Source organism: Phalaenopsis equestris, unplaced genomic scaffold (genome assembly GCF_001263595.1).
Source record: "Phalaenopsis equestris unplaced genomic scaffold, ASM126359v1 Scaffold000202, whole genome shotgun sequence".
In the NCBI taxonomy this organism is placed as follows: Eukaryota; Viridiplantae; Streptophyta; class Magnoliopsida; order Asparagales; family Orchidaceae; genus Phalaenopsis; species Phalaenopsis equestris.
Window position 1 is genome coordinate 1,699,822 of NW_018164644.1, and position 27,718 is coordinate 1,727,539.

Consider the following 27,718-nt stretch of genomic DNA (forward strand, 5'->3'; position numbering starts at 1 on the left):
AAAATGTAAAACGCCGTTCAATATCTAGACATCAGACCAACTTAGCAAGAAAGATCAAAATCCCAGTTAATCACATTTGATGGATAATAGCTTTATCTGAATAAGCATATCATCCATTTTACATTTTTACATAAATAATTTTGAAACAAACAACCCCTAGAGATCTTCCACCTTGCATTTTATTTCAACATCACCTTGATGAGGACTAAGCTTGTCGTTATGTTGCTCAAAGCAGGGATATCATTTAGTAGCTTCTCAGTAACTGTCTCAATGGAAGGAATCCAATTCATTTTTAACCCGCATTATACATGTTAGAATAAAAAGCAACAGAGTTACCCCTTTCTATCATGTAGAGATGATAAATACTAGAGTGCAAATCAATTAGAGCAAATTATGAATGACATCAAGATATAAAATTTTATGGGGCACATTGTAGCCTGATAAAGATTAAACAATGGCATCAAACCTTGCATAATCATCATCACAATCAATAGAAAATACCCTGCAATAGCTTTCAAATATTCAGGAATAGCCCAAAAACTGAACTAAAAAATCAGACTATCAAGATTATTTATTTTGTATTTGTTTAGTAGAAAAAAAATTCGAGATTCCACGACTATAGGTTTCAGTTTGCAAAAGAATTGCACTTCAGCCCAAAGGATATGTTCCTATAAGGCTATAATCACATCTAAACATTCAAACAAAAAAAGGTTTTAATTAAAGCACATAAACTTAATAGGGATGCAAACTTGAGTTGAGGGAATCCTTCTCGGATCATTTCTTAGCAAGGAATTGATGCCGCCTCCCTCCCTCTTCAATGTTGTAATTTCAAATATATAGAAAATAAATTGCAAAGAAATTTCAAATTCCAATCAAACCCATAAAAAAAAGCTAAAAAACTTCGATAAAGTAGGAAACAGATTCTACGCATGAAAGAAAAAAAAAATTAAATGGATGATGCATGAATACATCAGAATTATCACCTCCTATATGCTCAAATGTTGTATTTATAGCTGAAACCCATTTCTCTCTTTCCGCATTGGCTTTTTCAATAAGCATCCGTCTATTTACCTCTTCAGCGAGTTTTGCTTCATGTGCTCTCCCTTCGGCTTCTGCTAGAGCTTTCACTCGTATTGTCTCGCGCTCAATCTCCGCCCTTTCTTTCTCGGTTTGCCGTTTCTGAGCTTGAATTTGCTCTTCGGTAGCCCGTCGAATTTGCTCCTGTCTAATGGAAGATTCTTCTTGCATTTTTACGAGTTCTTGATTTCTAGCTCTTTGACTTTCGTGCTCTGCCTAGCATTATGAAAAGGAGAACTTAAGATGCTCAATTACAAGCAACATAAAAAAGTAAGGGCATTTACATCCATACCACCCAATTCCTATGTAGTTACATATCTAATGTCTGAAATTTACTATTTAGGTTTGTACCACTCGTATGTTTCACATCACATCAAAAATACCACCATTTTAACTTCTAAAATTGAAATATACCTTCTCATGCATAGGTAAGATGACATGCATGTAAAAATTAAGCTTTAGGTGTTAGATATGAATTTAGTTGTATGTATGTAAATCTTCCAAAAAAGAATTTTCAGAGCAGAGAAATGGCTTGCCTGCATTCGCTTTCTAGCCAGCTCGTCCTCATAGCGAGCCATTTGTGCCTTCGTTTGTGCCTGCTGCTGGACCCGGTTTTTTTGTTCATCATATATCACGTGTTGTCTATCCTGAAGATTGGAAAGACTCAACCTTCGAGAATAATCATCAAAATTCATAATACACATTTCAAATGGTGATATTATAAATGCATCAGATAATACAAAAAGATAACAATAATATTTTAAAAAATCAGTAAAATGATAATTGCAATAACCCTTTTCTCAAATCTAAATAAACAATTTGGGTTGCACATTTGTGCTCAAAAGTACCTGCTTTCAGATGGAGAAGGGAATAAAAAGAAACAGTACACTATATTCCTGGCAAGAATGACATATAAGACTTCATCAAAAGATGGCTGTACTGTATGCTGCTATTTTGGGTTCATTTTCTACTTAAGTGGCGCCATATGTTTTAATTCAATATTGACAAAAAAAAATAAAAAATATACCAAGGGTGCATTTGGGGCAGCTTCTACTTATCGAGATAAGCATCTTATCCTGAAACGCGGCCCGCGGGAAGCCGGTGGGGTTCGACCCGCGGCCTGTGTTTAGTATAAAAACTCAACCGCGTTTTCAGATAAGTTGTTGAACGAGTTTTCCAAACGGTTAACCACACTTATAAGCTGTCCCAAACGGGCCCCAAGTACTCCAAACATCATTGTAGTTCAGCATGACTGAAATTTCTAGTCTCAAAAATAACATAGCAAGTGAATATGAGCTAAAATTAGTTGCATTTTTAATGTTCCATATTGCAAATTCGGGGTATGTTATGTAATAATTACTTCCATGAGACTAAAAAAGCAATACTCAAAACCTACTTAGATCATTTCATAATTGTGTATCCAGATCACATTCTGATATGTGATAACAACTAATATAAACACCATCAAAATGCAGAATCAATTTTGTTTAAACTTAAGGAACTACAAATTCATTTTTAATGTTAAAAATGTGAATTATGTAGCATTAGACTTGTTTTTAACGAGGAAAATAGAAAATAGAATCTGAAAAAATAAAGGTCATCCAAGGATGACCAAGACAAAAGCATTGTCATATTTAAGGAACATCACGAGTGCTTGTCAAAATCAAGGATTAAAAAAGCGAAAGTAAAAACTAAGGCATTTTGCCTTAGTGAAGCAAGGTGTGTGCTTAAAAATTGAAAATACTCATAAAATTAAAATAATTCACAAATATGACATCAAAATCGATATAATGATTTAATTTATAATCGTAAATATATAAAACAAAAATCTCATTAAATGTTGATATAGAATGAAATTTTATAATAAAAGTCAACATGATCATCCACTTAAAATTTAAATATACTATGAGGACCAAGATACACACCAACCTATTCCAACTTTTATCATCTTCAAATAAATAAATGTATGTAACAATTTTATCACCATCTAATTCTGTCTCATCAATATCTTCTAAATCTTCTTCGATCACCATATTTTCTTCTTAATCTCTATATCAATTAAAATTAGAACCAATATAATTTAAAATAAAATAATTCAATTGAATAATCATATTAAAAATATCTTTTCAATTTTTAAAAACATTGTATCAAATATATTAGATATAAGTAATAATATAATATTATATCATTAAATAACATGATTGATGCGCTACCTAAAATGCCTTGAGGCATAAAACCTCTAGGCATCCACCTCAGATAGCGTAAACCTCATTAGTAACAATAAGGCTTAAATCTCGAGGCATTTAATTCAAGGCATGCCTCAAGTAACACATCTTGAACACATCTTCAAACAATAATCAAAACATTAGAAAGTTAATTCAATGTTCTCAACGTTGGCCAACCCTCTGCATGCCCTTTTAAGATCAGCAAAAAAATTCAACTAAAATGAGCAAGAGGAGAATATTGTCAAATTTCTAAAAGGATCACTAAAGCACCAATTTGAGCCCTTCCTACTTTACTTAAGTCCTTCCAGTCAAAGAATGATGCATCTAAATCCATCAGATTCAAGTCATTCATTATTAGAGACTTGTTGATAGTATGTGAGCTCATAAAAATCAGTTGTTTATAAGGGTGTCAAATCAAGTCGACAGATTGGGCTCGAGTTTGAGTTGAATCCCAACTATGTTTTAGTAGAACTCGGCTTGTTTATTATATGGGTCAAAATATTTGACCCAAACTCTACTCAATGAATCTAAACCATTTATTATATATACCATGTATTTTTTTTAATTCAACATGACCCAATTAACTCAAATGACAAGTTGAATATGACCCGACCCTAACTCAACTAACCCAGACACGAATTATAATTGGGTCAATTTTTGAGTTAATAAAGTTATTCGAGTTAACTCAAACCCAACTTGAACAATAATCAAATTTACAATATTTTAAACCTATGGCAAACCGAACAATAATTGAATCAAATTTAGCACAATTTTCTAAACAGAACAATAGAAGAATATCACAAATTTCTGAAAAGAACACTAAAGCACCATTTTGAGTCCTTCCTACTTCACATAAACCTTCAAGTCAACGAATGATGCATCTAAATTCATTAGATTTACATCATTCATTATGAAAGATATGTAGCCTATCATGTTACAATATTATATGTGAGCTCATAAAAATCAGTTGATTGTAAGGTGTCAATTCAAGTTGACAAATTAGGCTCAAGTTTGAGCCGAAGTTAACCCAATCCGATTATGTCTGACCAGAACTCGACCTGTTTATTATATGGGTTTGAACCAAACTCGACTGAATTAATCTAACACATTTATTATAAAGATCATGTAATTTTCTTATTCAACATGACCCAATTAACTCAAATGACCTATTTAATCTGACACAAACTTGCCTAAACCAAACGAATAATAATTGGGTCAATTTTGAGCTAGTTGAGTTGTTTGGATTAACCCAAACCAACTTAAATAATACTCAGATTTATAAATTTTAAACAAATGCCAAACTAAACAATGATCGAATCAAATTGAACCCGTATTATCCACATTATATCAAGTAGAAATTTTTTAGGGGAGCCGTTATACATATAAATCACAACCCACTAAAATATCTATAAGTCAATCTGAGATATAGCAAACAAGGAACATGCGATAAATGACATACCTAAAATGGATGACTGCATACAAGATGCTTAAAACAAAACAATTAGCATGGTGTCACAGCAACCAAACTACAAAATTGTTAGAACCTTAATTGTGATAATCCCTACATTTCAGTTGTATCATGAAAAGTAGTGAATTATAATTATAAGTACATGAAATCAAGGCATTGAAGAACAAAAAATCATTAGTTTTTTTTACATAAAAGATTGGCTACTCGATCATGAAAATTAATTATAAATCCTTCAAATAGCTTATCCGATCATTTGAGTATGGGAGGCTCGAATACCACAATATCAGAGTGGAAAGGCACTTTAGAATATATAAAACCTTGTTGATCCTAAAGAGATATATTTTGGCCCAATATGCACTTGAAAGTGAAATGGTTCTTAAAGTATTGTCTCCTCAGTAACACTTCCAAATCTCACGGTCGAAAAGAAGCCAATTGGTCAACTTCCGAAAATATTTCCATTGACTTAAGAGTCCCACTCGAAATTAAGAAAGGATTAAATTATGTATTAGTTAATGCTAATAGGTTTAGTAAAACAATATTATTATTTCCTTACAAAAAGATGCAATTTTACGCCAATGTATGTAAATATGTTTGTACAAAAATTCATATATTTATAAATTTACACATGCATGCACACATAAGTGTCTGTGTGTTTGTATATTGAGCTCTAACTCGACTTGATCAAAGCAGGCTCGACTCAATTTAAGGTCGAACTAAATCAGGGCCAACTCATTGATTTCAAATTGAGCTCATTACAAGGGAAAAAAAATAAACTAATTTGATTTTCAATCCAACCTCAATTTTTAAGACAAAATCACAACCTTGGCAAAGAGGAGCTTGAGATGAGCACTTCATGATCATACCTAGAGAGTATAAGAAAGATCCAAAGCTCATCATAAGCACAAAAATCCTTGAACATTTCATGAAAGAAACTCATATAAATAAATTTAATGGAGAGGCAAAATTTAGACAAACAAATCAAACCAATTAGAAATGTTTCCATCTATGATGCTATAAAAATTGGCTGGATAACATTTTTAGAAACGCACTCCTTCCTTATACATAAGATCAATAAAATAACAAGCTAATTGAGTGCAGCCCAAAAGCACCTCATAACACAAACTAATTTGATTTCAAGCCAGTTCAATTTCAAATAGTTTGATTTTGAGATGGTTAGAAGTTATATAAATACCTCAAAAATCATACATATTAAAGATTTATATTTTGAGTTGATTGCAATCAAATAGATTCAATCCATATAGGTTGGAAATTGGCACCAAAATTAAACCAAACAAAAAAAAAAAATTCTTTGTGGCATGGCCTGAACCCAAAAAGTTAATAGTAATTTAATCTAAGTAATCATCATGCTAAACTCTCAACCCTACTTCCATGCACATACTCATTAATAAATGTTAAAGCTTTAAATTATTTCAATCTTCTCTCCTTGATGATGATGAGGGCCAAAGAGTAATTCTGCCTATTTTATAGGATCTAAATGTAAAACGAGGATTATAAACGAAAACAGCATCATGGAGGAAAAATGCCATTATTAAGAAAAACAAGAAATGAACACTATATGATTACAAAAATGGGGAACACAATCAAGCAGCCAAATGACAGAACAAAGAAGTGGGAGCTAAAATAAATAGATGCAGTAAGGCTTCCAGCTCAATCTACTTGAAGTAGCAAAATGGAGCAAAAAGGATGGGGTGGATCTACGAATTGAAAATGCGCCCATTTGATGCTTAAACAAAACCAGCATATGAGAATTCAAAAATAAAAATTATCCCTCTAAGAAAATGTTATTTCATGAAGGGGATGGAGATAGAATAACAAAATCATATGCTAAAGCAAAATCTAATATAGCTCTACATTCTTCATTAATCATTAATCACTCCAAAACCATACTCCAAAACCATAGCTACCATGATTATTTTTAAAATCTTCTACCACTTTACACAACATATCTTTTAAATCTCTTCCAATAAAATTTTTTTTTTTTCAAGAGGTATCATTTGTATTAAGTCTTCTAAGTCATTCCAGAATTATCTTTAGAATTGATATCTAAACCTACTTGAGGAGCAAAAACGATTATAATTATTAAAAATCTTAGTGTCAACAATAATCTTAAGGGCTATAATTCTAGCTCCAGCTCTATTAATCATGAGATGAATCATTTTGATCATGGCAGTTGTATATTTGAAATTAATCAATTTCACAGTAAATGTTATGAAAAAAATTTGTAGGTTAAGCCAAAGTTGAAACGATTTCAAAGGAATCCTTTCCACCAGTATGATATTTTCAAAAGAATTTGTTCTGAAAATATTGCAACTGGTGTTGGAGCCATTCATTCCAACCACGAGCCCTCTCTAGAGGAGACCGAAGAAGAGGAAGTTTCTAGGACGGTTGATGAATTTATGGACATGAATGAGTAAGCTATGTAGATGAGTAGGATGTGCCAGGTCCAGAAACAAACGTTCAATTAGACACGATTGTCAGCATGCGAGCAGTATCCAGTCAATCAAGCAGCAACAAACAATCAAAACCAGGAGTCCTTCGCAACAAACAACCTACTAAAAGAAGAGAAAATACATCAAACCTGAAAGTGTTACTTCAAGCAGTAAACAAAAATGCAGAAATATTTCAAGAACGGTGCAACCATCACTCTTCATTCACTATTGTTGAATGTTCGGCTAAGCTTGCCAGCATTACAAATATTTCCAATCAAGCTATCATTGTGGTTCATGAAGCATTAAAGGTGGACGAAGCTGACAAAGCTTTTCTGATGACTACGGACGGGCCATGCTTATACCATTAGATTGAATATATTATTGAGTCTCATCCTCGTTTGTGTCACAACCCATCTTGGATTTGATATATTATTTCATTGAGTTGTGTTTTCTTGTTTTGTCTTAGTTTTTATTTTATCTTTCGGTCAACCTTTGTTATTTCTTTATGTTTCACTTCATGTTTTTTTTAGTAATTATGTTATTACATGGCAATAAGTGCAAGAGATGTTTCCACCCATGTGTGACATTGTCTCACATGATTTTCAAGAGCAATTATGCTTCATTTCGGAGACAAATATTCTAAACTTTTGATGTATTTTTGGAGTAACATTTTAGGATGTATCATGGAAGCACTAATTGTAATGGAATTGATGGAGATTGTTTGAAGTACATTGATTTGTTACTACGAAATTTTACATGCGGAATGCAATTTTTATTTGTATTCATATATCTACTGCCTAAATAGATTGTTTGAAGTTCATTTGTATTATTCAAAAGCAATGTTTTAAAAACCAGACCAGACCGGTCGGTTCGACCGCAAACAACTGTCGAACTGGTTTGGTCACCCCAAAGAACAATTTATGCCTTCAAATAGAAGAAAACTAGTCGAATCGGTGGTTTGACCGGTAAACCAACAAACAGGTTTGCCCGTCCGTCTTACACGCGAAGCGCCACTTTTTCGCGCCACTTTAATTAATTCCCTGCCCTAATTTTTTATTGCGATTCATTGCCTATGGGGCACGGTTGAAGGCGCGGAGGCTTGAGGGCGACTCGAAACTCTCCAACGCTCGAACTGCAGACGAACCCTCTAAGGAGTAAGGATCCAAGCTCTCCATCTCTTCTCTTCGTCTTCCCCGAATCCCCGCCCACTTGAAGCATTTTGCCATTTTCGGCTCTCGACTTCCTCTTTTCTTATGACTTCTCTTTTCTTCTTTCATCCATATGCAAAGGAAGAACTTTCCATGCACCAAATGAGATTACATTGAAATATTCATATAGAAATGGTTGTTATGAAGTTATGCGAGTTTATTGATCTAGTGGCATGGCCCTTTTCTAATGGCCGACGAAGGCCCTGTTCTTATGGCTTCCCTTTTCTTCAAAAAAATAATTTTTTTTTTCTTCCATAAAGTTCTAAATAAATACATGTTCAATAGAACTGTAGTTGCAGTCGTAGTGTTGCACTGTTGCAGGACATATAAGAGAATGTGAATTATGCAATAGATCTAAGGGTTGTAAATCAATGTCATGGCTATAAGGCTGATTTTAGATAGGTAGGATATAATTTTGGAGGGATAGCTAGTCACTAATATTTGTTTTATCCTAGCACATTCTATTTACATTTTAGTAATACAATGGTATTGAACTGTTGATTCTATTTTATGAAAGTGTTTTTTTAAAATGGATGTGTTCGTATGATAGTTGTTTCAGGCGTATACACATAAGAATTTAATATTTGTGAGAAAATGAAAGAAAAGCTGCAGCATTGAATATAATGGATGTAATGTTTGATATTTTGGTGTAAATTATATGAGAAACTAGATGCTTGGGATTTGAAAACCAACACAACCAAACTTGTATTGAGCATTGAATATTTAGCATTAGCATTTTGATAGACCCCCAGAAAAAAAAATGAGTTTTGCGGTCAGAATTTTGCTTGGGTTGAACTAGGATTAATAGATGATCCAGCCGAAAATTTAGATTCACTTATTGCTCTTGTATAGTATCTGGTAGGATTTTATCTGCCTGCTTGGTTGAGTCTAAGAAGTACGACTTGCTCTATATTTTATATGCCTGCTTGCTTCTTTTATGATGAAGAAAATAAAAAATAATGAGAGGGAATGTCATTTCTCCTCTTATGCATCTCTTAATGCCTATATAATTTTTTTTAGTGATATTGTGATAATGTCAGCCATCAGTCATAGATTCGTTGTGTTTCAATTTTCATTTCAAATCTACATGCATATTGTTTATTATTAATGTTTATATTGCTTAAATTAGAATGGATCCTTCTGGAAGTCAACCTGTTATTTCCACACAAGGTGTTTGAGAAAAAGTAGATATAGCGTGGAATCATTTTAGTGCATTTAAAGGCCCTGATGGAAAAAAAAATAGTATAAATGCTTGCATTGTGGGGTTATATACAAAGGTGGAGGTATTAACATAGTGAAACAACACCTAGCTGGGGTGAAAGGTAATATTGCTGCATGCAAAAAAGTATCATGTGATATGCGAATCATATGCAAGAGAATTTGAAACCAATATCTAAAAAAAAAAATCTACCGGATAATGAAGACAGTACAAGTTTATATCATGAACTAACTATTGAAGAAGAGAGAGCTTCTAATTCATTTTCCAAAGAACAAAGTTCAACTACACATGAAAATGTGTTCGATAAAGGAAAGAGAAAGATGAAATGGAAGATTATTTTACTTTAAGAACGAAACTATGTTCACAATCATTTATCAAAGTGTGTTGGCATCTAAAGATGTTATGCATCATGCTGACTTGGCGATAGTTCGACGGCTTTTTTATTACTGCATACCTACAAATGCATTGAATTCACCTTGCCCATAAACTATTGACGCAATCACAGCTATTGGGCGTTGTTATAAACTCCTTTCTTTTTTAACATGTTAAGAGATTGCAAAGGGAAGTGTAGGCTACTTGTTGAGTCTTATAGACAGTGTTGGAAAGATACAGGATGTACCTTAATGACTGATGGATGGATAGATAATAGAAATAAAACTTCGATTAACTTTCTAGTATATTGTGCATGTGGGATCTCATTTATAAGATCAGTTGATGCTTCTGGTGTTAAGAAAGATGCAACAATATTATGTGCTTTATTTGCCAAAGTTGTTGAGCGAGTAGGGCCAGAGAATATGGTGCAAATTGTAACTAACGTTGCAAATTATAAGAAGGCTAGAGAATTATTACATGAGAGATATGGCAATATCTATTGGTCGCCTTGTGCTGCTCATTGCTTAAATCTCATCTTAAAATATATTGTAGCATGCCACATGTCACTGGGCATGCAAAAAAATGCTTCAAAAGTAACAAATGTTATTTATAATAATATTTTCATATTAGCTTAGCTACAGAAAACACCAGGGTGGAAAGAGATTTGTCCTGGAGCAACTCAATTTGCTACTACTTTTATTACTTCGAAGAGTGTCTATAAGCATAAACATGATTTCCACGCTTTTACCACAAGCAAATATTACACAGGCACAAAGTTGTATAAAACGGCAAAAAGAAATCAAGCAACTTTTGTCATTCTAGACTGCAAGTTCGGGAATGATTGTTTTATAATGCCAAAGTTATCCGGACCCTTGATCCGGTAAGTATTTATCATTTATGTAAATATATTTTTTTTATCATTTACTACAGTAATATTACGATATTATCATTATGTAATGTCAAATATTTTTTTAAATAATTGTAGATTGCTTCCTGTTGTTGACTCTGATGACAAACCTTCACTTAAATATTTATATGATGGTATCATCAAGAGTAGATGGAATAATAAACTTCGACAAAGCATTCATGCAGTAGCTTATTTCTTGAACCCTCATTTCCAATATGATAAAGAGAATTGTTGTAATAAGCATGAGATTATACAAGATTTGATTGAAATAATTAGAAACAAATATATATGCCCAAAGCCTACATTGGAGATAAATGAGGTCAGACATTTTCGTGATAATTTTGAAAATTTTGGAAAGCCAATAGCCCTAACAATGTCAAAGGAACTGCAACCTGGTATGTTCATAACTTATATTCTATTAAATATTTCATATATACATGTATTTGAGTTGATTTAGAAAATTTTGGAAACCCAATAGCCCTGACAATGTAAAAAAAAAATGCAACCCGGTAAGTTCATATCTTATATTTTATTAAATATTTCATATATACATGTATTTTAACTTCGACAAGGCATTCATGCAGCAGCTTATTTCTTGAACCCTCATTTCCAATAAGATAAAGAGAATTGTTGTGATAAGTATGAGATTATGCAATATTTGATTGAAATAATTAGAAACAAATATATATGCCCAAAGCCAACATTGGAAATGAATGAGATCAGACTTTTTCGTTAAAATTTAGAAAATTTTGGAAAACCAATATCCTTGTAAGGAAATGCAACCTAGTAAGTTCATATCTTATACTTCATTAAATATTGCATATATACATGTATTTTAGTTGTATCTCTATTAAATTAATTTTTATTCATCTAAATGAATGGTGAAAGATGTTTGGCCCAAGTGCCCCAAATCTACAAAAATTAGCTATAAGTATTCTTAGTCAAACTTCTTCCTCCTCGGGATGTGAAAGAAATTAGAGTGTTTTTTGAGGAAATTCACACAAAGCGAAGAAATCATCTAGAGCATCAAAGAATAAATAATCTTGTATATGTTCGATACAACCTCAACTTAAAGAATAGGTAATATGTACAATGTATTTCTATTTTGAAAAAAAAATATACTATATTTTTAATCAATATATATTAACTGTTAATATAAAGTTTCAATTTTTTTATCTTTATATTTTAGATTGCATATGAAAAAAAAAATTATGATCATTTTGATTACACAAGTATTGAGATGATAGATTTTTAAGTAGTTGATAAAAAATTTTCTTCTGAACTTAACTATGATGATTTAGAGAGTAAATTTTACAGAGAGGATGTTATTCCACCAGCTGAAGATCCCAACATAGCATCAAATATGCAAGCTCATAGTAAGTTTTTTTTTATTATTTAAAAGTTTACATCGTTTATTTGCTCATACTACACATCTAAAAAAAAGAATTTTATATGTAGAAGGGAGGGTTATAATGATGCTACAATTGAAACTATTGAATGTGGTGATTTTGAAGCTTTCAGAAGAGCTAGTGGACATAGTGGTAACCTTCAATGAAGACGGTTTTTGAATTTGCCATCGCTAAAAAAATCTTTTTTAGTTTTATTTATATTGTTAAGTGTTATTTCTTTTTTTATCTCAAGTATAATTTTCTCAAATGTTTGTCAGACTCTGATATATTTTGTTTATATTTTATTTACATTACATATTTTGACTAAAATTTTACTTTAATTTGATTAATGAATCATTTGTGCTACACTTATAATTATGCAGCTTCCATTTTAAATTTAAAATATTTATTATTTACATTTATTATGTCATCCGGTTCAACCCCCGTTGAATCGATAAACCTTGAACATTTCCCTCTTCCGGTTTGATGTCCAGTTCGGTTTTCAAAACCTTGCAAAATAGTGTTAGCATTGATGTGATGTGAAATATTTAGATGGTATGATACAAAATTCATTTTTGTACACCCAAGCTTTGTTTTTCTATATTTATACCACTCAAATAGAGTGATATGTTTGTGTTAGAAGTTATATTAGGAAATAATTTATTCCTATGAGAAGTTGTGAGGAATAAATTATTTTCTTAGATTAGAAGTTATTTTCTTTCTTATTTTATATTTATTACCATGGATTAGAAGTTATTCCATTTCCTATTATAAGTTTTCCTATTTTATGTTATTTTTTTATCTCCAAATAATTTATATGAATTAATCATTAGACATATTAGGCATTATATCTTTCTTTTCATGTTATTTCTTTTTTTTTCTTTCCTATTAAATGATTCATGTAAGGGTATTTATAACATTTATATATCAATAATTTTATTCAGTTTTATTCTACATTATTTTGAATTTCAACATGATGTCAGACTCAAATTCTCTGCCCTAGTCGCTGCACCTCCTTCCAGAACCGTTGGATTCCCTTCCCGCCACCCTCCATGCGAGAAGAGAGGGGCACACACCTTGATATTTGAAACAATGGCTTTTTCTCTCCCAACCCGCTTGCGCCCTTCACCTTCTTCATCCTTCTCGACACTCGCAGATCTACCAATTGCACGCGTCGTACTCGACGAATTTTTCAGCCTCAACTGTATCACGATAATTGACTTCAGAAACCCTAAAATCTCTCTTAACTAATTGAATAGAGAAATTGAAGCAAATGTTATCTGAAATCCTCTCTTCCACAAAAGCACTAGTTTTATCTCCCTTAGGCCGCTTCCGAAACAGTCCCCAATTTTTTATCGTCATCCCTACAAGCCTTCTTACTTCGTCGCGGGAAATTGCACAGAATGATCTAAAGAATCCAATGGACGCTTGCTCCAGGATAGCCCAACTCATGGGCGCTCGGTGTGATTTTCTAAAGTCGTACCCCAACTATGGTTTTGGTGGGTTCATCGATTACATCTTCTTTTACTAGTGAGAAAGTTCAAATCATGGAGTATGTTGTTTTTGTTTTGTGGCTTCTCGTATTTATTAGGCAACACAGGTGTTGTCGCCTCGCAAAACTCTTCGCTTTATTGAAGCTTACACCTACTGTTGTTGGTGTGACCTTACTTCCGCTTGGAAATGGGGCACCTAAAGATTTTGTCAGCATTGCAGCCGTCGTGGGAACTAAAGCTGGGGAGGTTGGTCTTAACAGCATGCATGGTGGTGCAACCTTTGTTGCTTGCATAGTTGTTGGGACTATTTCTTTAATTATTGCTAGAAAGAATGTCCACATTGACAGTAAATGTTTCATGACAGATATTGGATTCTTCTTATTAGTCTTTTTCAGCCTTGTCATTGACCTTAATTGTTGGGAAGATAAATGTTTGGGGAGCAATCTTCTTTGTTTTTATATATGCGGTTTATGCTTTTGTGGGAGATTCTGAAGAAGCATACAAGGAAGTTGATGTTGAATGATGCGACTCGGTTGCTTCCTGTTGTAGGGCGTTTCTTTACAATTGATGAGGATGAATTTGTTTAGAGATCTCTGCTTGATGATGACTTAGATATTAGAAGATTTATCGGATACAGTCGATAAGGCCCTTCTAGGTGACCAAATTTTCCGCCCTTTTGTGAATAAATATGTTGCAGATGAGGATGCCTTCTTTGTTGATTATGTTGAGGCCCACCTAAAGTTTTCAGAGCTTGGATTTGCTTAAGCTTGAATGTCCTGAACAAAGCACAGTTACTGCAAAGTTTTCTTGAACCCTAGAGGCAACTGTATATGATGTCATCTAAGCAATAACTGTTCTTGGGTGGTCGTATCTCATATCAAGCCCTCCTCCAGTGTTTTTTCATACAACAGGCCTTCTACAAGAGGATTTTTTTTTTTTTTTTTTTTTTTTTTTTTTTCCTCCTCCGGAGCCTTTTCCTGCAAGAAGCTCTTTTCCGGAACTTTTATTTGCATCAGGCCCTTCTCCGGAATATTTCCTGTAGCAAATCTCCTCCAAAGCTTTTATTGCAGCAGACTCTCCTCCAGAGTTTTTTTTTTTTTTTTTTTTTTATCAGACCCTCCCCCCAATCCTTTCTTGCAGCAAGGTCTACCTCTAGAGCTGTTCATTTTTTGTTTTCTACCGGTCACACCCTGCAAACTTTCAACTTGGTTGTCTATTTTCCCGCAAACTCCACCGTCGCATTACTTGTAGAAGTATTATACCTACATACAGACAATGCAGGAACTGCAATAAAAAACAATTATAGTTGTCTACTTTCCTGCAAACTACCCTGCAACATTACTTGTAGGAGTATTTCTTCTACCTACAGACGTTGCAAGAACTGTAGTAAAAAAAATAACAATTATTTACTTCTCAGCAAATTTATCTGCCGCATTACCTGTAGGAGTCTTTCAACTACCTACAAAAACTGCAGGAACTGCAGTCAAAGATAGCTCTAGTACGAAATGATGACTTCAAGTTCAACTTCATGGGATCTCCCTTGCCCATTGTTTGATGGTTTCATATCCAATTTAAACATATTTTTCAACCATGTTTTGACTTGAATGACAGTGTTAAAAGTTATAGTAAAAAATAATTTATTTATGTAGGATATTATAAGGAATAAATTATTTGCTTGGATTAGGAGTTATTTTTTTCCTAATTTATATTTATTTCATTGAATTATGAATTATTTTCTTTCCTATTTTATGTTACTTCTTTTATCTATAAATAATTAATATGAATTGATTATTAGAGATATTAGAACGTTATGTCATTCATATTCATGTTATTTCTTTTTATTGTCTTTCCAATTCTAGGATTCATGTAAGGGTATTTATATCATTTTTCATATCAATAATACTATTTTGCACTATTCTAAATTTCAAAAATTTGTAACTCTTCCTTAAATATAATGTATTGTAATGCTTAGGGGTGAAAAATATTTGGCCAAAACTAGAAAACCAAGCCAAACAGATCAAATTTGGTTTGTTTGATTTCGTTTTAAAATTTGATTTTGGTTTTTGGTTTTTAAAAACTTCAATATTCGATTTTCAGTTTCAATTTGGTTTTAATTTTCATTTAACCGAACAAACGGAAAAACCAATATTTTACTTTAAAAAATTTTATTATATTTTAATTTCATGCCAAAAAAACTAAGAAAATTAAAATTTTTACTATATTTAATGTTTAATTGAAAGAAATAAAAGATTCATGAAATCAAATCAATATTATGTGGATAAGACATAATTCATAATGCTTATTCTAAACCCAATTTTAATAAACAATTAAATTCCAATTTTAGGATTCATGTAAGGGTATTTATACATTTTTTTTATATCAATAATATTATTCTGCATTATTCTAAATTTCAACAATTTGTAACTCATCCTTAAAGATAATGTATTGTGATGCTTAGGGGTGCGCAATATTTCGCCAAAACTAGAAAATGAACCGAACCAATCAAATTTGGTTTGTTTGATTCTGTTTTAAAATTTGATTTTGGTTTTTGGTTTTTAAAAACTTCAATATTCGATTTTCGGCTTCGGTTTGGTTTTAATTTTCATTTAACCGAAAAACCAATATTTTACTAAAAATATTTATTATATTTTAATTTCATGCCAAAAAAATTAAGAAAATTAAAATTTATACTATATTTAATGTTTAATTGAAAGAAATAAAGGATTCATGAAATCAAATCAATATTATGCGGATAAGATATAATTCGTAATGCTTATTCTAAGCCCAATTTTAATAAACAATTAAATTTCGACCTTTTTCATAACTGAACTGTTTAAACCGGATCAATTTTTTATTTGGTCAGTTCGGTTTTATCAAAATTTTGATTGATTCTATTTTTTGGATTATGGATCTCGGCTGTAATGGGTTTGATCAATTTTAAAACCAACCAAATGCTCACCCCTAGTGATGCTACATCTCACGGCACCAATTCAAAACCAGAATCAAGTTCTAGTATATACATAAATTGAAGTTTAGGTGTATATATTTAGTATAATAATCAAGAAGTTGAGATGAACTCCACATATCTGGAAACAAATTTATCATAAACAGTATTTCCTTAGCATATCTCCAAGCACCTCTCAATTGCTTCTAAGCATATCCCCAATGTCGAACACCTAAGCTTTATTTTTTACATTTATGCCACCCAAATCTTGAAGTTCATGTCTAAGGAAAGTAAATAAATAAAAACTGGCAATTGTATGTATGTAAATGTGCATAAGTTTAATTATGAAATTCATTATTTGCAACTTAAAGCCAAGTTGTTTTTTTTTTTACTTTCTGAATTGGATTTCAACTATCTCTTGAAGCTCGGAGACCTTTTCTCAATTGGATTTCAGTTGCTTGACAATTTTGTCCTTTTTAATCCTGTTCAACTTCCTGAATTCAGATAAAATATACAAAAGTTTTCTAATTGCTCTCATTTCTTAAAATGTACTATCAATTTAAATTCAGCAATGCCACATTTTTTATGGAGGAGATCCGTGAAATAGTTAACATGCATTTATAGTTAAGTCGTGCTATAACAGAGTTGATACCTGCTATTTTGGATGAATAGAGTTCATCGAATGATAATGAATATTTTCGAAGGCTCAAGTTTCATCGATCCAACACCGATCGTCAGTATGTTTAGAATGTGTTAATCGGTCATCCAACGAGATCCTATAACTGTTTTAGGCTTTCAACAGAGGCTTTTATACGGTTAAGATATCTATTGATTAACAAAAAACTACTGGCTGATACTAAGACTATGAAGATTGCAAAAAAACTATGAATTTTTCTTAGAGGAGTCGCACACGCTCATAGTTATAGTCAAATTTTTTGATTTTTTCCGACACTCATTGAAAATAGTAAGAAGATACTTCAATCTTGTGTTACAAGCGATTACATAAATATTAAAAGATTTCATTAAATTGCCCCCGGCAAAAGTGAATTGTGACCATTAACCCTTTCATAAGCACAACCGCACAGTTTTACCGATATTTTCAAAATAATATAGAGGCGATTGATGAAACTCACATCTCTACAGTGGTTAGCAGAGTGCACAAAACACATAATGTAATAAAAACAAAATTTACGTCACAAAATGTGATGGATGCAGTTACGTTTGATCGCCAATTTGTATTCATTGTCGCTGGTTGGGAACTCTCTATTGTCGATATGAGGGTATTATGACGGTCGCTATGGGTGGGGAGGGACGGCGTAGGATTTACAGTTTCTAAAAATAAATATTATTTGGTTGACTCGGAATATGCAAATACTGAGAAGATGAAAGCACCTTTTAAGATATATCGTTACTGTAGAAATTCAAAATAATGCAGAATTATATTATTGATATAAAATGAGGGTATAAATAACCCTTACATGAATCATAGAATAGGAAAGACTATAAAAAAGAAATAACATGAAAGAAAATATATAATGAATTTTGTTGATTTTGTTTTAGATATTGGGGCTCACCGTTCCCGGAGACACTAACATTATTGACCACAATTGAATTTGATTTTGCAGCATCTACAGACACGAGGATCTGAAAAGCAACAAAAAGTGAATTAACTTCTGGCTGAGAAGTAAGAGCATAGTTGGAAGAGTATCCTCCATTTGGGATTGCTTGAAGTTTGAAATATAAAGAAAGATATTGGTAATGTTAGGTGAGATACATTTGGCTGTCGTGGCCAAGAGTCGGAACAGCAGAAGCAGAAGAGGTATAAGCACCATAAGGTGTATATCTATACCCATGATGAAACAAATCGCCATAAACTCCATGTGGCATCTCCACTACTTCAGGGCTATAATATCTAGAATACTCATCCCAATCTCCAATCGAACCATCATAACCTCCGTAATAATAAGTTGACGATGGATAATTGTTATGCAGATACCAAATATTATGATCCATGTACTCTGGAAGAACAAGGGTCACAAATCTCAACGATGACGGGATCTGAACTTTTGGTGCTTCCACACCATTTGCTAAACCATATTGAATACCAGTCAGCTCCTTAGCAACCTCCGTAGCATCATGAGTCTTGCTCTTGGATTCCAACTTCAGCTTCTGCAGCAAATTTGTGACTTGATTTGCAGTGGGGACAACAGTCGCCATAATCAGATCTAGCGTAGAGGATTACAGACAAAAGCGGGACAAGATATCAAGATGGTGTAGGTTGATAGATTGAAGCCCTAACAATAGGGGAAGATGGCACGATGAAGAGTGACTGAAGAGTTGAAATTAGAAATATCAACAAAACCCTATGAGCGAAAAAGATGAGTGAGCGCCGCCACAGGATAACAAAGAGAAAGCATCCCTCTCTTCCTACGGGGAGGATGGCAGGAAGGGAATCTGGTGGCTTTGAAGGGAGGGTCGAAGCTAGGGTAGGGAATTTGGCTCTGATACTATGTTGACATTCAGAATAATGTGAAATTATATTATTGATACTAAATGGGAGTACAAATAACCCTTACATGAATCCTAGAATGGAAAAGACAATAAAAAAGAGATAACATAAAAGAAAAGATATAGCACCTATATTTTCAATTAATCAATTTATATTAATTACTTAGAGATAAAGGAAACAACATAAAACATAAAATTGGAAAAAAAAATAGCTCTAATCCAATGAAATATATTTAATCATAATAGCTTCTAACAAGAATAAATTATTTCCTAATATAGCTTCTAACAGTTAAGATTTCAGTGATTATTGTACAACCACGTGGAAACTCAACAACACATGAGTTATTTAATCATCGCCACTCATAGCTATGGAATGTTGTTGAAAGAATTTTTGAGAGTTGGAAAGAAAGATTTCAAGTTTTAAGTCACATGCGTAAGTTCCCAACTAAGGTACAAGCAAAAATTGTGATGGTTTTTGCAGTCTTGCACAATTTCATTGGACGTTATCATGGGAGTGATTTATATTTTAATATGTCCCAAACTGAAATGGAGCATGATAGTCAGATAGGTGAGGTTACTGGCATTAACGGAAATCTCGACATGCATACAGCAATTGCTAAGTAACTTCGAGAAAATGCAGTACGAGATGCAATTGAAAATAATTTATGAGCAGCACGTGTAAGCATTACTATTCTTTGTTATTGTCGTCATTTTCTATTTAAGAATTTGCATATGATTAAAGAATATTTTTTTGCTACTAGGTAATGGCTCAAAAATGTCGATCAAGCTGAGTAACTGCCTCATATCAAATAAAGAATATATCTTTATCAATTCTTGCATAACTGGTTAAATTTCGATATATCTCACTGATTGGGAGGTGTTATGACTTATAAAGAAGATGGTTTTATTCGTTGTCGAATTTTTTATTTGTATGAATTTAGGGATTTTATTAAATTATGTAAGCTAAAGTTTTATGATGTGGTTTAATACGCATTTCTCTATTTGAAAAAAGTTTAGTTGGCTATAAATGCATCTTCAAGAAAACCCGTCTTCAATTACGCTTCTCTGCTTATTCTCATCTTTGTTTTTGAAGCTTGATGGAGTTTATTAAGTTTTTTTGCTGTCTACAATTATATTTTGACTATTTTTGACAGCTTCAAATCACAAGTTAAGTGTTGATGGAGGCGTGGTCAACCAGGGGCTTTGAAATTCTTAAGGCTTTTTGATTGATTCTTAAAGCTTGTGTTGAGAATTTCTACACAACCTTTCATTTTTATCTCCTTTTCCCGTTTGGTTCTTAGGCCAAGAAGGTTAAAGCAAAATGAGGCCACCCAATTAAAGAGAAGTTGATATTTTTATTTTAGCCTTTTCGTCGATCTATAAGGCAAGTTATGAAAATGTCCTGAAGAATGTAATATTCACTCCATAATTTTTTTTTTTTGTGTTTGCATTACATACATATCATCTTACATAAACATGAAAGGTGTATTCGACTTATTGAAAGCTAAAGTAGTGGTATTATTTATGTGTTATGTAAGATTTGGATGATAAAAATATGAATGGTAAAGTATTCGTTTTGTGGCGTAAAGATATACAAATTGATGGTGTTTGTGTAAATTGCATTTTATTTTCATTCAAATGCTCTTCTATCACACAGTTGTGGCTAGTTGATTCTGGCTTGCAGAAGTTTTTTTTTTTTTTTTTTTGGTCTGTAAATATAAGTGGTATGATCCTATTTAAACCAACTGTTGTTAATACTGAAATTAGATGTCAAACATGTCAAATGGATTTAACAGGATTAATCTTAAATATACCAAATACTTTTCTGGATTTAACAGGATTAATCTTAAATATACCAAATACTTTTCTGGATTTAACAGCCCCTGGATTTGATAAATCCAGATTTACAGAATTTATTAAATCCTATTTAAGTTAAATCCTTTGTGCTAGCAAAAACTCCCTATAGTTCTTATGACAGATGACTTAAACCACCATCTGTGTATGAACTGAGAACTTGAGTATTGACAAAGGAATTATGAGTGGGACTGAGTCGAGCAAACTCGTGAGCTAGCTCGGAGTCGACTCTGATTACTTAAGTGTATATGCTTCCCCTAGGATCATCGGTTACCAACTATGAGGAAAGATGCTGACCTCCTATGGGCAGGACATGGTCCCCAGCTCAACTGTTACCTCTCAATAATACCAGCACTAAACACATCAAGACTATAAAGGCTGAGTTTTCTTTTCCAACTGTGAATCTCCATTTTTTTTTTTTTCCTCGATCAAACCAATAGGTAAAAACCAATAGGTAAAAAAGTCTACTTTCAAAGATTGTATAATTCATATTTCAAAACTTACGGTTTCATGCTGAGATTGTAAAGCCTGGAACTTTGCTTTCTCTGCAGTCAACTCTGTTTGCCTCGTCTCTTCTTGCTTTCTCAACAACTCAAAAACCTACAAAAGCCGAATATAATTTAAAACCAAATTCTAGATTCCAGAACCATGGCATCATGCACAATAACATACAGCAAATTTAGAAACTCCGTGGCTACCTTCTTGGCGTGCGATGAATTATTGATCTCTCTCAATGCCTTCGCTCCCCTCTCCAACGCTTCTGGATCGAATCCCGAAGCAGTGGTCCGGGGATTGTCGTTGCGAACCCTATTCTCCTCCAGCGGCGGGGTCTGCAAAGAGCCAACTCCATTAGGAGCGCCGCCGGAGGAAGAATCTTGAGGAGGAGGAGCAGCAGAAGGAGAGGAAAACAAGGGTACGTGGAATGAGGTATCGGCGTAAGCGCAATCCACCGCCGCCACAGCGGAGGTTATGGCGGACGATAAAAGAGCAAGGTGAGCTCTAGCCATTTTCTCGCCGGAGAGTTTAGGTCGGAGGTAGAGGTAAAAATGGCGGGGGAACTCGATTAAAGGCCCCGGAAGAAAAAGGGTTTGGTGGAGCTGTAGGGTTTAAGAATGAAGGCGGCGCTTCAGGAAAACAGCCGTTAATCGCGAAAGTGCGTAATTGATGACCGTTCGATTCGCCTTGCCCTTCAAGCCGGCGCCGAGGGTAGAATGGACTTATCCATACAATCAGGCTATGTTTAAAATGAGAAAAAGAAGTTTCATGTATTTTTATTCCTCACGCAAGGAATTTGAAAATTCAATTTTTTAAAAAAAAATTCGAAATTCAATGTAAAATAATAGTTTATTTAAATTTTAGGTCTTTTTTTTTGTATTTGAAAAACGTCTAATTTAAATAATTTATAAATTTACGTCTTAATGTAAAGTGTTGTTGTCACTTGTCATCGCCCCTCCTCCATCGAAAAAATTATTTCATACGGATCTGTCTGATCCTGGCCGTAAATCAAATGATTTACGGTCAGGATGTATTTCGGTGGGCCCCACCTAAATTTTTTAGTTTAAAAAAAATTTGAAATTATCCTGATTGTAGATCACCGTGATCAACGGTCAGGATCGGACACCGCATGTAGAGATGCATGCGGTGTCCGTATGCAATAATTTCTCCCTCCATCGACCCTCCTATTAATCGCCCTATGTTCGCTCGCTATGGCCGCCCCACCATTATTGACATCAAGTTGTCACATATTATCGTTGTTGTCGCAAATATGTTGTCGCGGCTATCTACTCATTATTAAAATACAATAGCTTTGATAGACATGTGATGGATGGTAAAATACCATTGATTGTAGTTTCATGGAATCCTTATTGCATTTATTTTTTTTTTTTTAGGGCAGTGGTTACAAATTTATGCAAAATAATGTGTGTTAAGACATAATTTAAAAATATGTAAGGTTTGTTATGTCATAAATTTTGGTGATGACCTTATAAATAATCCCATATGCTAAAATCCAATATAAGCATCTCAAAATTTGCCGAACAATGATTTTTATTACAAGAGTTATTTGAATTTTGAATGTGGAGCTTTCGTAAATATTTAAATTGATTTGAGTCATATTTTAAATTTAGTAAATTTACATAAATATCACTCAATTCCTATGTATTTACATATCTACCAGCCAAACTTTCATATTTATATATGTGTCACCTTTTCAATGCATTAAAAGTGTATTGTACTTTTTTTAAGTTAAAATGATACAATTTTTTATTTTTTATGTTATATGAAACATTTAGGTGGTATAAATGTAAAATGCAAAATTTAGAAGTTATCGGGTGGTATGTATGTAAATGTGCCAAAAGTCAGACAATATAAATGTTTGTTTGGGAGACTATCTGATAAGCAGTTTATCCTGATAAGTTGTGTATCTACAGCTGATTCTGTAAGTTGTTTTTCTGTTTGGTTTGTGCGTTTGGAAAACATTTGATTTGCAGTTGTTTTTGGATAAATGACTATTTTGCCCCTGAATTGAATAACTTGTTAAGTGGTTATCAAGGTATCACAGAATCAATCATGTTTTGTTTAAATCATATCGAACTAATATACTGCTTGAACCCTATAAGTAGTTGATGCATTTTTACAAAAACAATTTGGTAATTGCTAAATCAGTTGGTTCAATGACTATATAGTATTTCCCTGACTTTACATTTATTATATAAGCATGAATTTGATTTTTGGTCTTCAAACTTGTCTGAGAGAACAGCACCAAGATTATTGAAACCAAAATAGAAATAACAAACATTCAACTCATATAAACTCTTAAATCATGAAACAAATATCGATAAATTTATTAAATTAACTACACAATTATCCGATAATTTATAAAAGTTAACCCACAAAAAATTTAATAAATCTAAACTTACAATATATAACCAAAATTTTCATTCAAATGCTATTCTACAAGTCACGCACAAATTTTCAAAATTTGGCATGAATTTTGAGGCACATTACATATCGAGATACATTTTTTTTAGCAAGAAAGATTCAAACTTCAATTCAAAGTCATCAAGAGCTCCGATTAGATCAAATTCATAGTCAAACTGGCTGGTTCGACGAGACGAACCGAACGGTAAAAAAATCGGGCCAATATGAGTTGAATCAAGCCAATATCATAAATTTCAATCATTTTATATTCGATAAGCTGGTGCTACAGCTGCCACCTCCAACATTTACGAAAAATTTTTGTTTTCATAACAAACGACAACGGCTCTTGCAGCCTACTTTCATCGAGAACTACACTAATTACAGCTAGACTATGACTACTATCGACAAGTAACTGTTGTACATTTATAATGATTATCTTTGTAACTCCATCTTCCCTAATTCATGAGAAGAGTGAACTCATTTACTCAAATTTAGGGTGTGTTTGGGAGGGTGTTTTACTGCGGTGGCGTTTTGAAAATGCTACCCCGCATTTGGAAAACACTTGCCAGATGCATTTTACAAAACGAAGTTTCCAATTTACAATTACACGCGGATCGCGGGGTCCTACCCGCGATCTGCGTTTCATTGTTTAGAAAGACACTTGCTGCCCCTGGTCTCGTCACTCCTCTTCCTTAATTTCGCAAGCAACTCTTGCGCTCCTCATCGCTTCTCTGCCCTAATTTTGCAAGCAACTCTCGTTCGTATCTCCTTCGTAGAACCCTAATAGAAGTCTCTTAAGGTATGTTTGTATCTAACCATCGTATCTCCTTCCTTTTTTTTTTCAATGTCTGCGGTTATCTTCCTGAGAATGCTAATTGAGTCCTGAATGCTAATTGAGTCCTGATTTCCTTTCCTTCATCTTCCTCAGTTATTTCTTTGTCCTGATTTATATATTTTGTCATTCTGCACTTTTTGGCGAATGGATCTGATATCATTCATCTTCCTCGCCGAAGTAGCACGTGGGTTTGGATTTTTTTTATCAAGCAGACTATTACTGATGGATCCGATGTTTCTAGTTATGGATCTGATGTTTTGTACTTGTATTATGTAATACCTATGCTTCTTTGCATTGATACTATTATTTGAAGGTGTTGTGGACTTCCTGCAGTGATATTCTTTGATCATTATAAGATGGAAGGAAAATATCAGGTCAAAATTGGAAGCATTGTTTTTAGAAGCTAAACTAGAGTAATAGTTCAAATTATTGAATAAAGGCCGAATGCACATTTACAACATGAGAGAATTTAGCTTGGTAGTATGATGGATGATAAATTGATGAAGAAAACCTTTAAATTGTTTGATTGTGTTTGGCTCATTAATAGCTACCTTATGTTGCGCTTGACTTTTCCTAAAGCAAACATGGTTGCACAAGGAAATTGTTGTGCTTGAGAAGAAAGCTTCTTAAATGTGATTAGGAGTTATTTTTTATTTATAATTTAATGGATCCTTGAGATGCAGCTGAATAACTTCCTCAAATGCAATATAAGTTTTGTGGCCAAATTTAACATGTAATGCAAGGAATATATCCGGATCTTCCGTTCAGACTATTTTTTTAGTCGGTATTGGGCTATTGTCAAATCAAACATTTTTAGCATTCTTTCAAATTATTTATTTTTGAAAATATTTGTATTTCATCTTGGAAGACATACATCACATGAATTTCTATTTTATCTAAGGATATGTTTTTTTTTTCAACTGCTGCTTTATTATATTGTCAATATGAATGCATTATTTGATCCATCTTTTTTAGTAGTCCCATTATGTCTAAAAACAAAGGAGCAACATCAGTAATGTGGGACAAAGAAGTTACCAACATTTTCTGCAATCTCTGTAGTAAGGAGATTGAACTTGGAAATAAACCGACAGCCTACTTGAACAAAGAAGGGTGGCAAAAATTTCCAACAAGTTTAAAGAATTGACAAAACAAACTTACGATAGATTGAAATTCAAGAACAAGTGGGATCAACTAAAAAAAAATTGGAAGTTATGGAAAGAACTTAAACATGGATCGATGAGATTGGGTTGGGATCCTGTCAAGCGTACCATTGACTCTTCAGAGGAATGACAGACTGAAAAATTAGAGGTAATAATTGTACTCATGCGAACTCTTTAATTAATTTACATTTATACTTATATTTCACCTAATATGCTCCCATCCCCTCCCTCCTTGTTGTAGGCAGTACCTAATACAAAGAAGTTTAAGTTGTGTGGAATTGAGCCAGATTTGGAAGAAAAATTGGATGTTATGTTCAAGGGGGTTGTCGCTACGGGTCAGTATACGTTCAACCCAAGCGAGCAGGGTTTTGTTGGCATCTCAACTGAGGTGATCACCGATCAGGTTATCGATTCAGGTGAAAGCTCTACCATAAACCCTAGGAGCTTGAGTCAACTAGCCAATCAAAAAGGCGTAAGATGGAAAAAAAAATAAAAAATAAAAGGTATTTTCATGCAGAGCTCAATTGATAGACTGATAACTGTATTTGAAGCTCTGATATTAATTGAACCTGTGGTGGATGATTCCACTGTTGATGGTTTTATGAGTTTTTTAGATGAAATTCTAGAAGTTCTTGTTGATCCTATATTCTACTTAAAATGTGACAGGGTTCTCGAGGACCCAACCTGCAGGCAGATTTTCAAGAGGCTCCGCCCCGAGCTGCGTCTTGATTATTTGCGTCTCTCAATTGATAAATAAATATTTCATATCTCATGTCTATTGTATTTGTTTATTGTAATGGATATTTTTATTTAGGTTTTAGGTGAAGTCTTTGATATACACAATATTTTTGTTTCTGATTTGGAGTAGTATATTTTTCGAAAAAAATTTCTTTTTTCATATTTGTTTGATTTCTTTGTATTTTCTTTAAGAAATTGTTTATGCATAATACAACATTCATACAGGATGAATCGGTGGCGACAAGTGTTATGTCGAGAACGCTGCAAAAGTATGACTATGACAATTCTTATATTGTTATTAGAGTACTACCGCTCAAACAGAGTATGAACACCGCGAATGACCTTGTCATTTATTGGGGATAAATGGGTGGGCGAGATGCTTGTTGGACATCCCATAAGATTCAGCAACATATTTCGTGTGACCGTACCCATTTTTTTAGATCTTCTGAACAAACTACGAATGAATCACGATCTTGTAGGTTCGGCCAGAAATACTACAAGAGATGTTCTGGCAATTACATTGTTTATTTTATCTCAAAATGAATCAATCAGAGGAGATATGAAGCGATTTCAGCATTCATCAAAGACAATAAGTTGATACTTCTCTATTGATATAAGAGCACTAATTAGCCTAACTTCACATGTAATTAAGCCAGAAGATCAAACTTTCAATAGAACTCTCACCAAAATAGCCAATGACACGCGCTACATGCCATTTTTCAAGGTTAGTATATTCAATTCGTTCTTTTCATTTCATAATATAATTTATATGATGTCGTTGCTATCACTAACAAATCAATATAGAATTGTATTGGAGCAATTGATGGTACGCACGTCGATACCCGACTCTCTAGCAATGAAAATGTCACGTACATTGGACGGTGTGATTCACCTACACAAAATGTAATGGATGTATGTGACTTCAACACGTGCTTCACATTTGTGATAGCTGG

At 33.2% G+C, this 27,718-nt stretch overlaps 2 protein-coding genes across 4 annotated transcripts in view; both read right to left on the bottom strand.

Moving 5' to 3' along the window:
- The window catches only part of LOC110022854 (ATPase family AAA domain-containing protein 3-like), a 30,417-nt gene extending 8,159 nt beyond the window's left edge, over nucleotides 1-22,258 (bottom strand). For all 3 annotated transcript variants that reach the window (XM_020721980.1, XM_020721981.1, XM_020721979.1), the window contains exons 1-4: nucleotides 21,812-22,258; nucleotides 21,618-21,713; nucleotides 1,614-1,724; nucleotides 984-1,293 (exon numbers count right to left, since the gene is read on the bottom strand). In XM_020721980.1, the coding sequence (XP_020577639.1) occupies nucleotides 984-1,293; nucleotides 1,614-1,724; nucleotides 21,618-21,713; nucleotides 21,812-22,120 (826 nt within the window). In that variant the 5' untranslated portion in view covers nucleotides 22,121-22,258. The remainder of the gene's footprint in view (nucleotides 1-983; nucleotides 1,294-1,613; nucleotides 1,725-21,617; nucleotides 21,714-21,811) is intronic.
- On the bottom strand, nucleotides 18,413-19,324 carry LOC110022856. The gene has a single exon (XM_020721983.1). The coding sequence runs from the start codon at nucleotides 18,966-18,968 to the stop codon at nucleotides 18,513-18,515; it is 456 nt and encodes a 151-aa protein (XP_020577642.1). The 5' UTR covers nucleotides 18,969-19,324; the 3' UTR covers nucleotides 18,413-18,512.
- Nucleotides 22,259-27,718: the final 5,460 nt, after the last annotated feature.

Excerpts from the sequence above, each read along its gene's own strand:
- LOC110022856 (XM_020721983.1), bottom strand. The coding sequence starts at position 18,968 with ATGGCGACTGTTGTCCCCACTGCAAATCAAGTCACAAATTTGCTGCAG.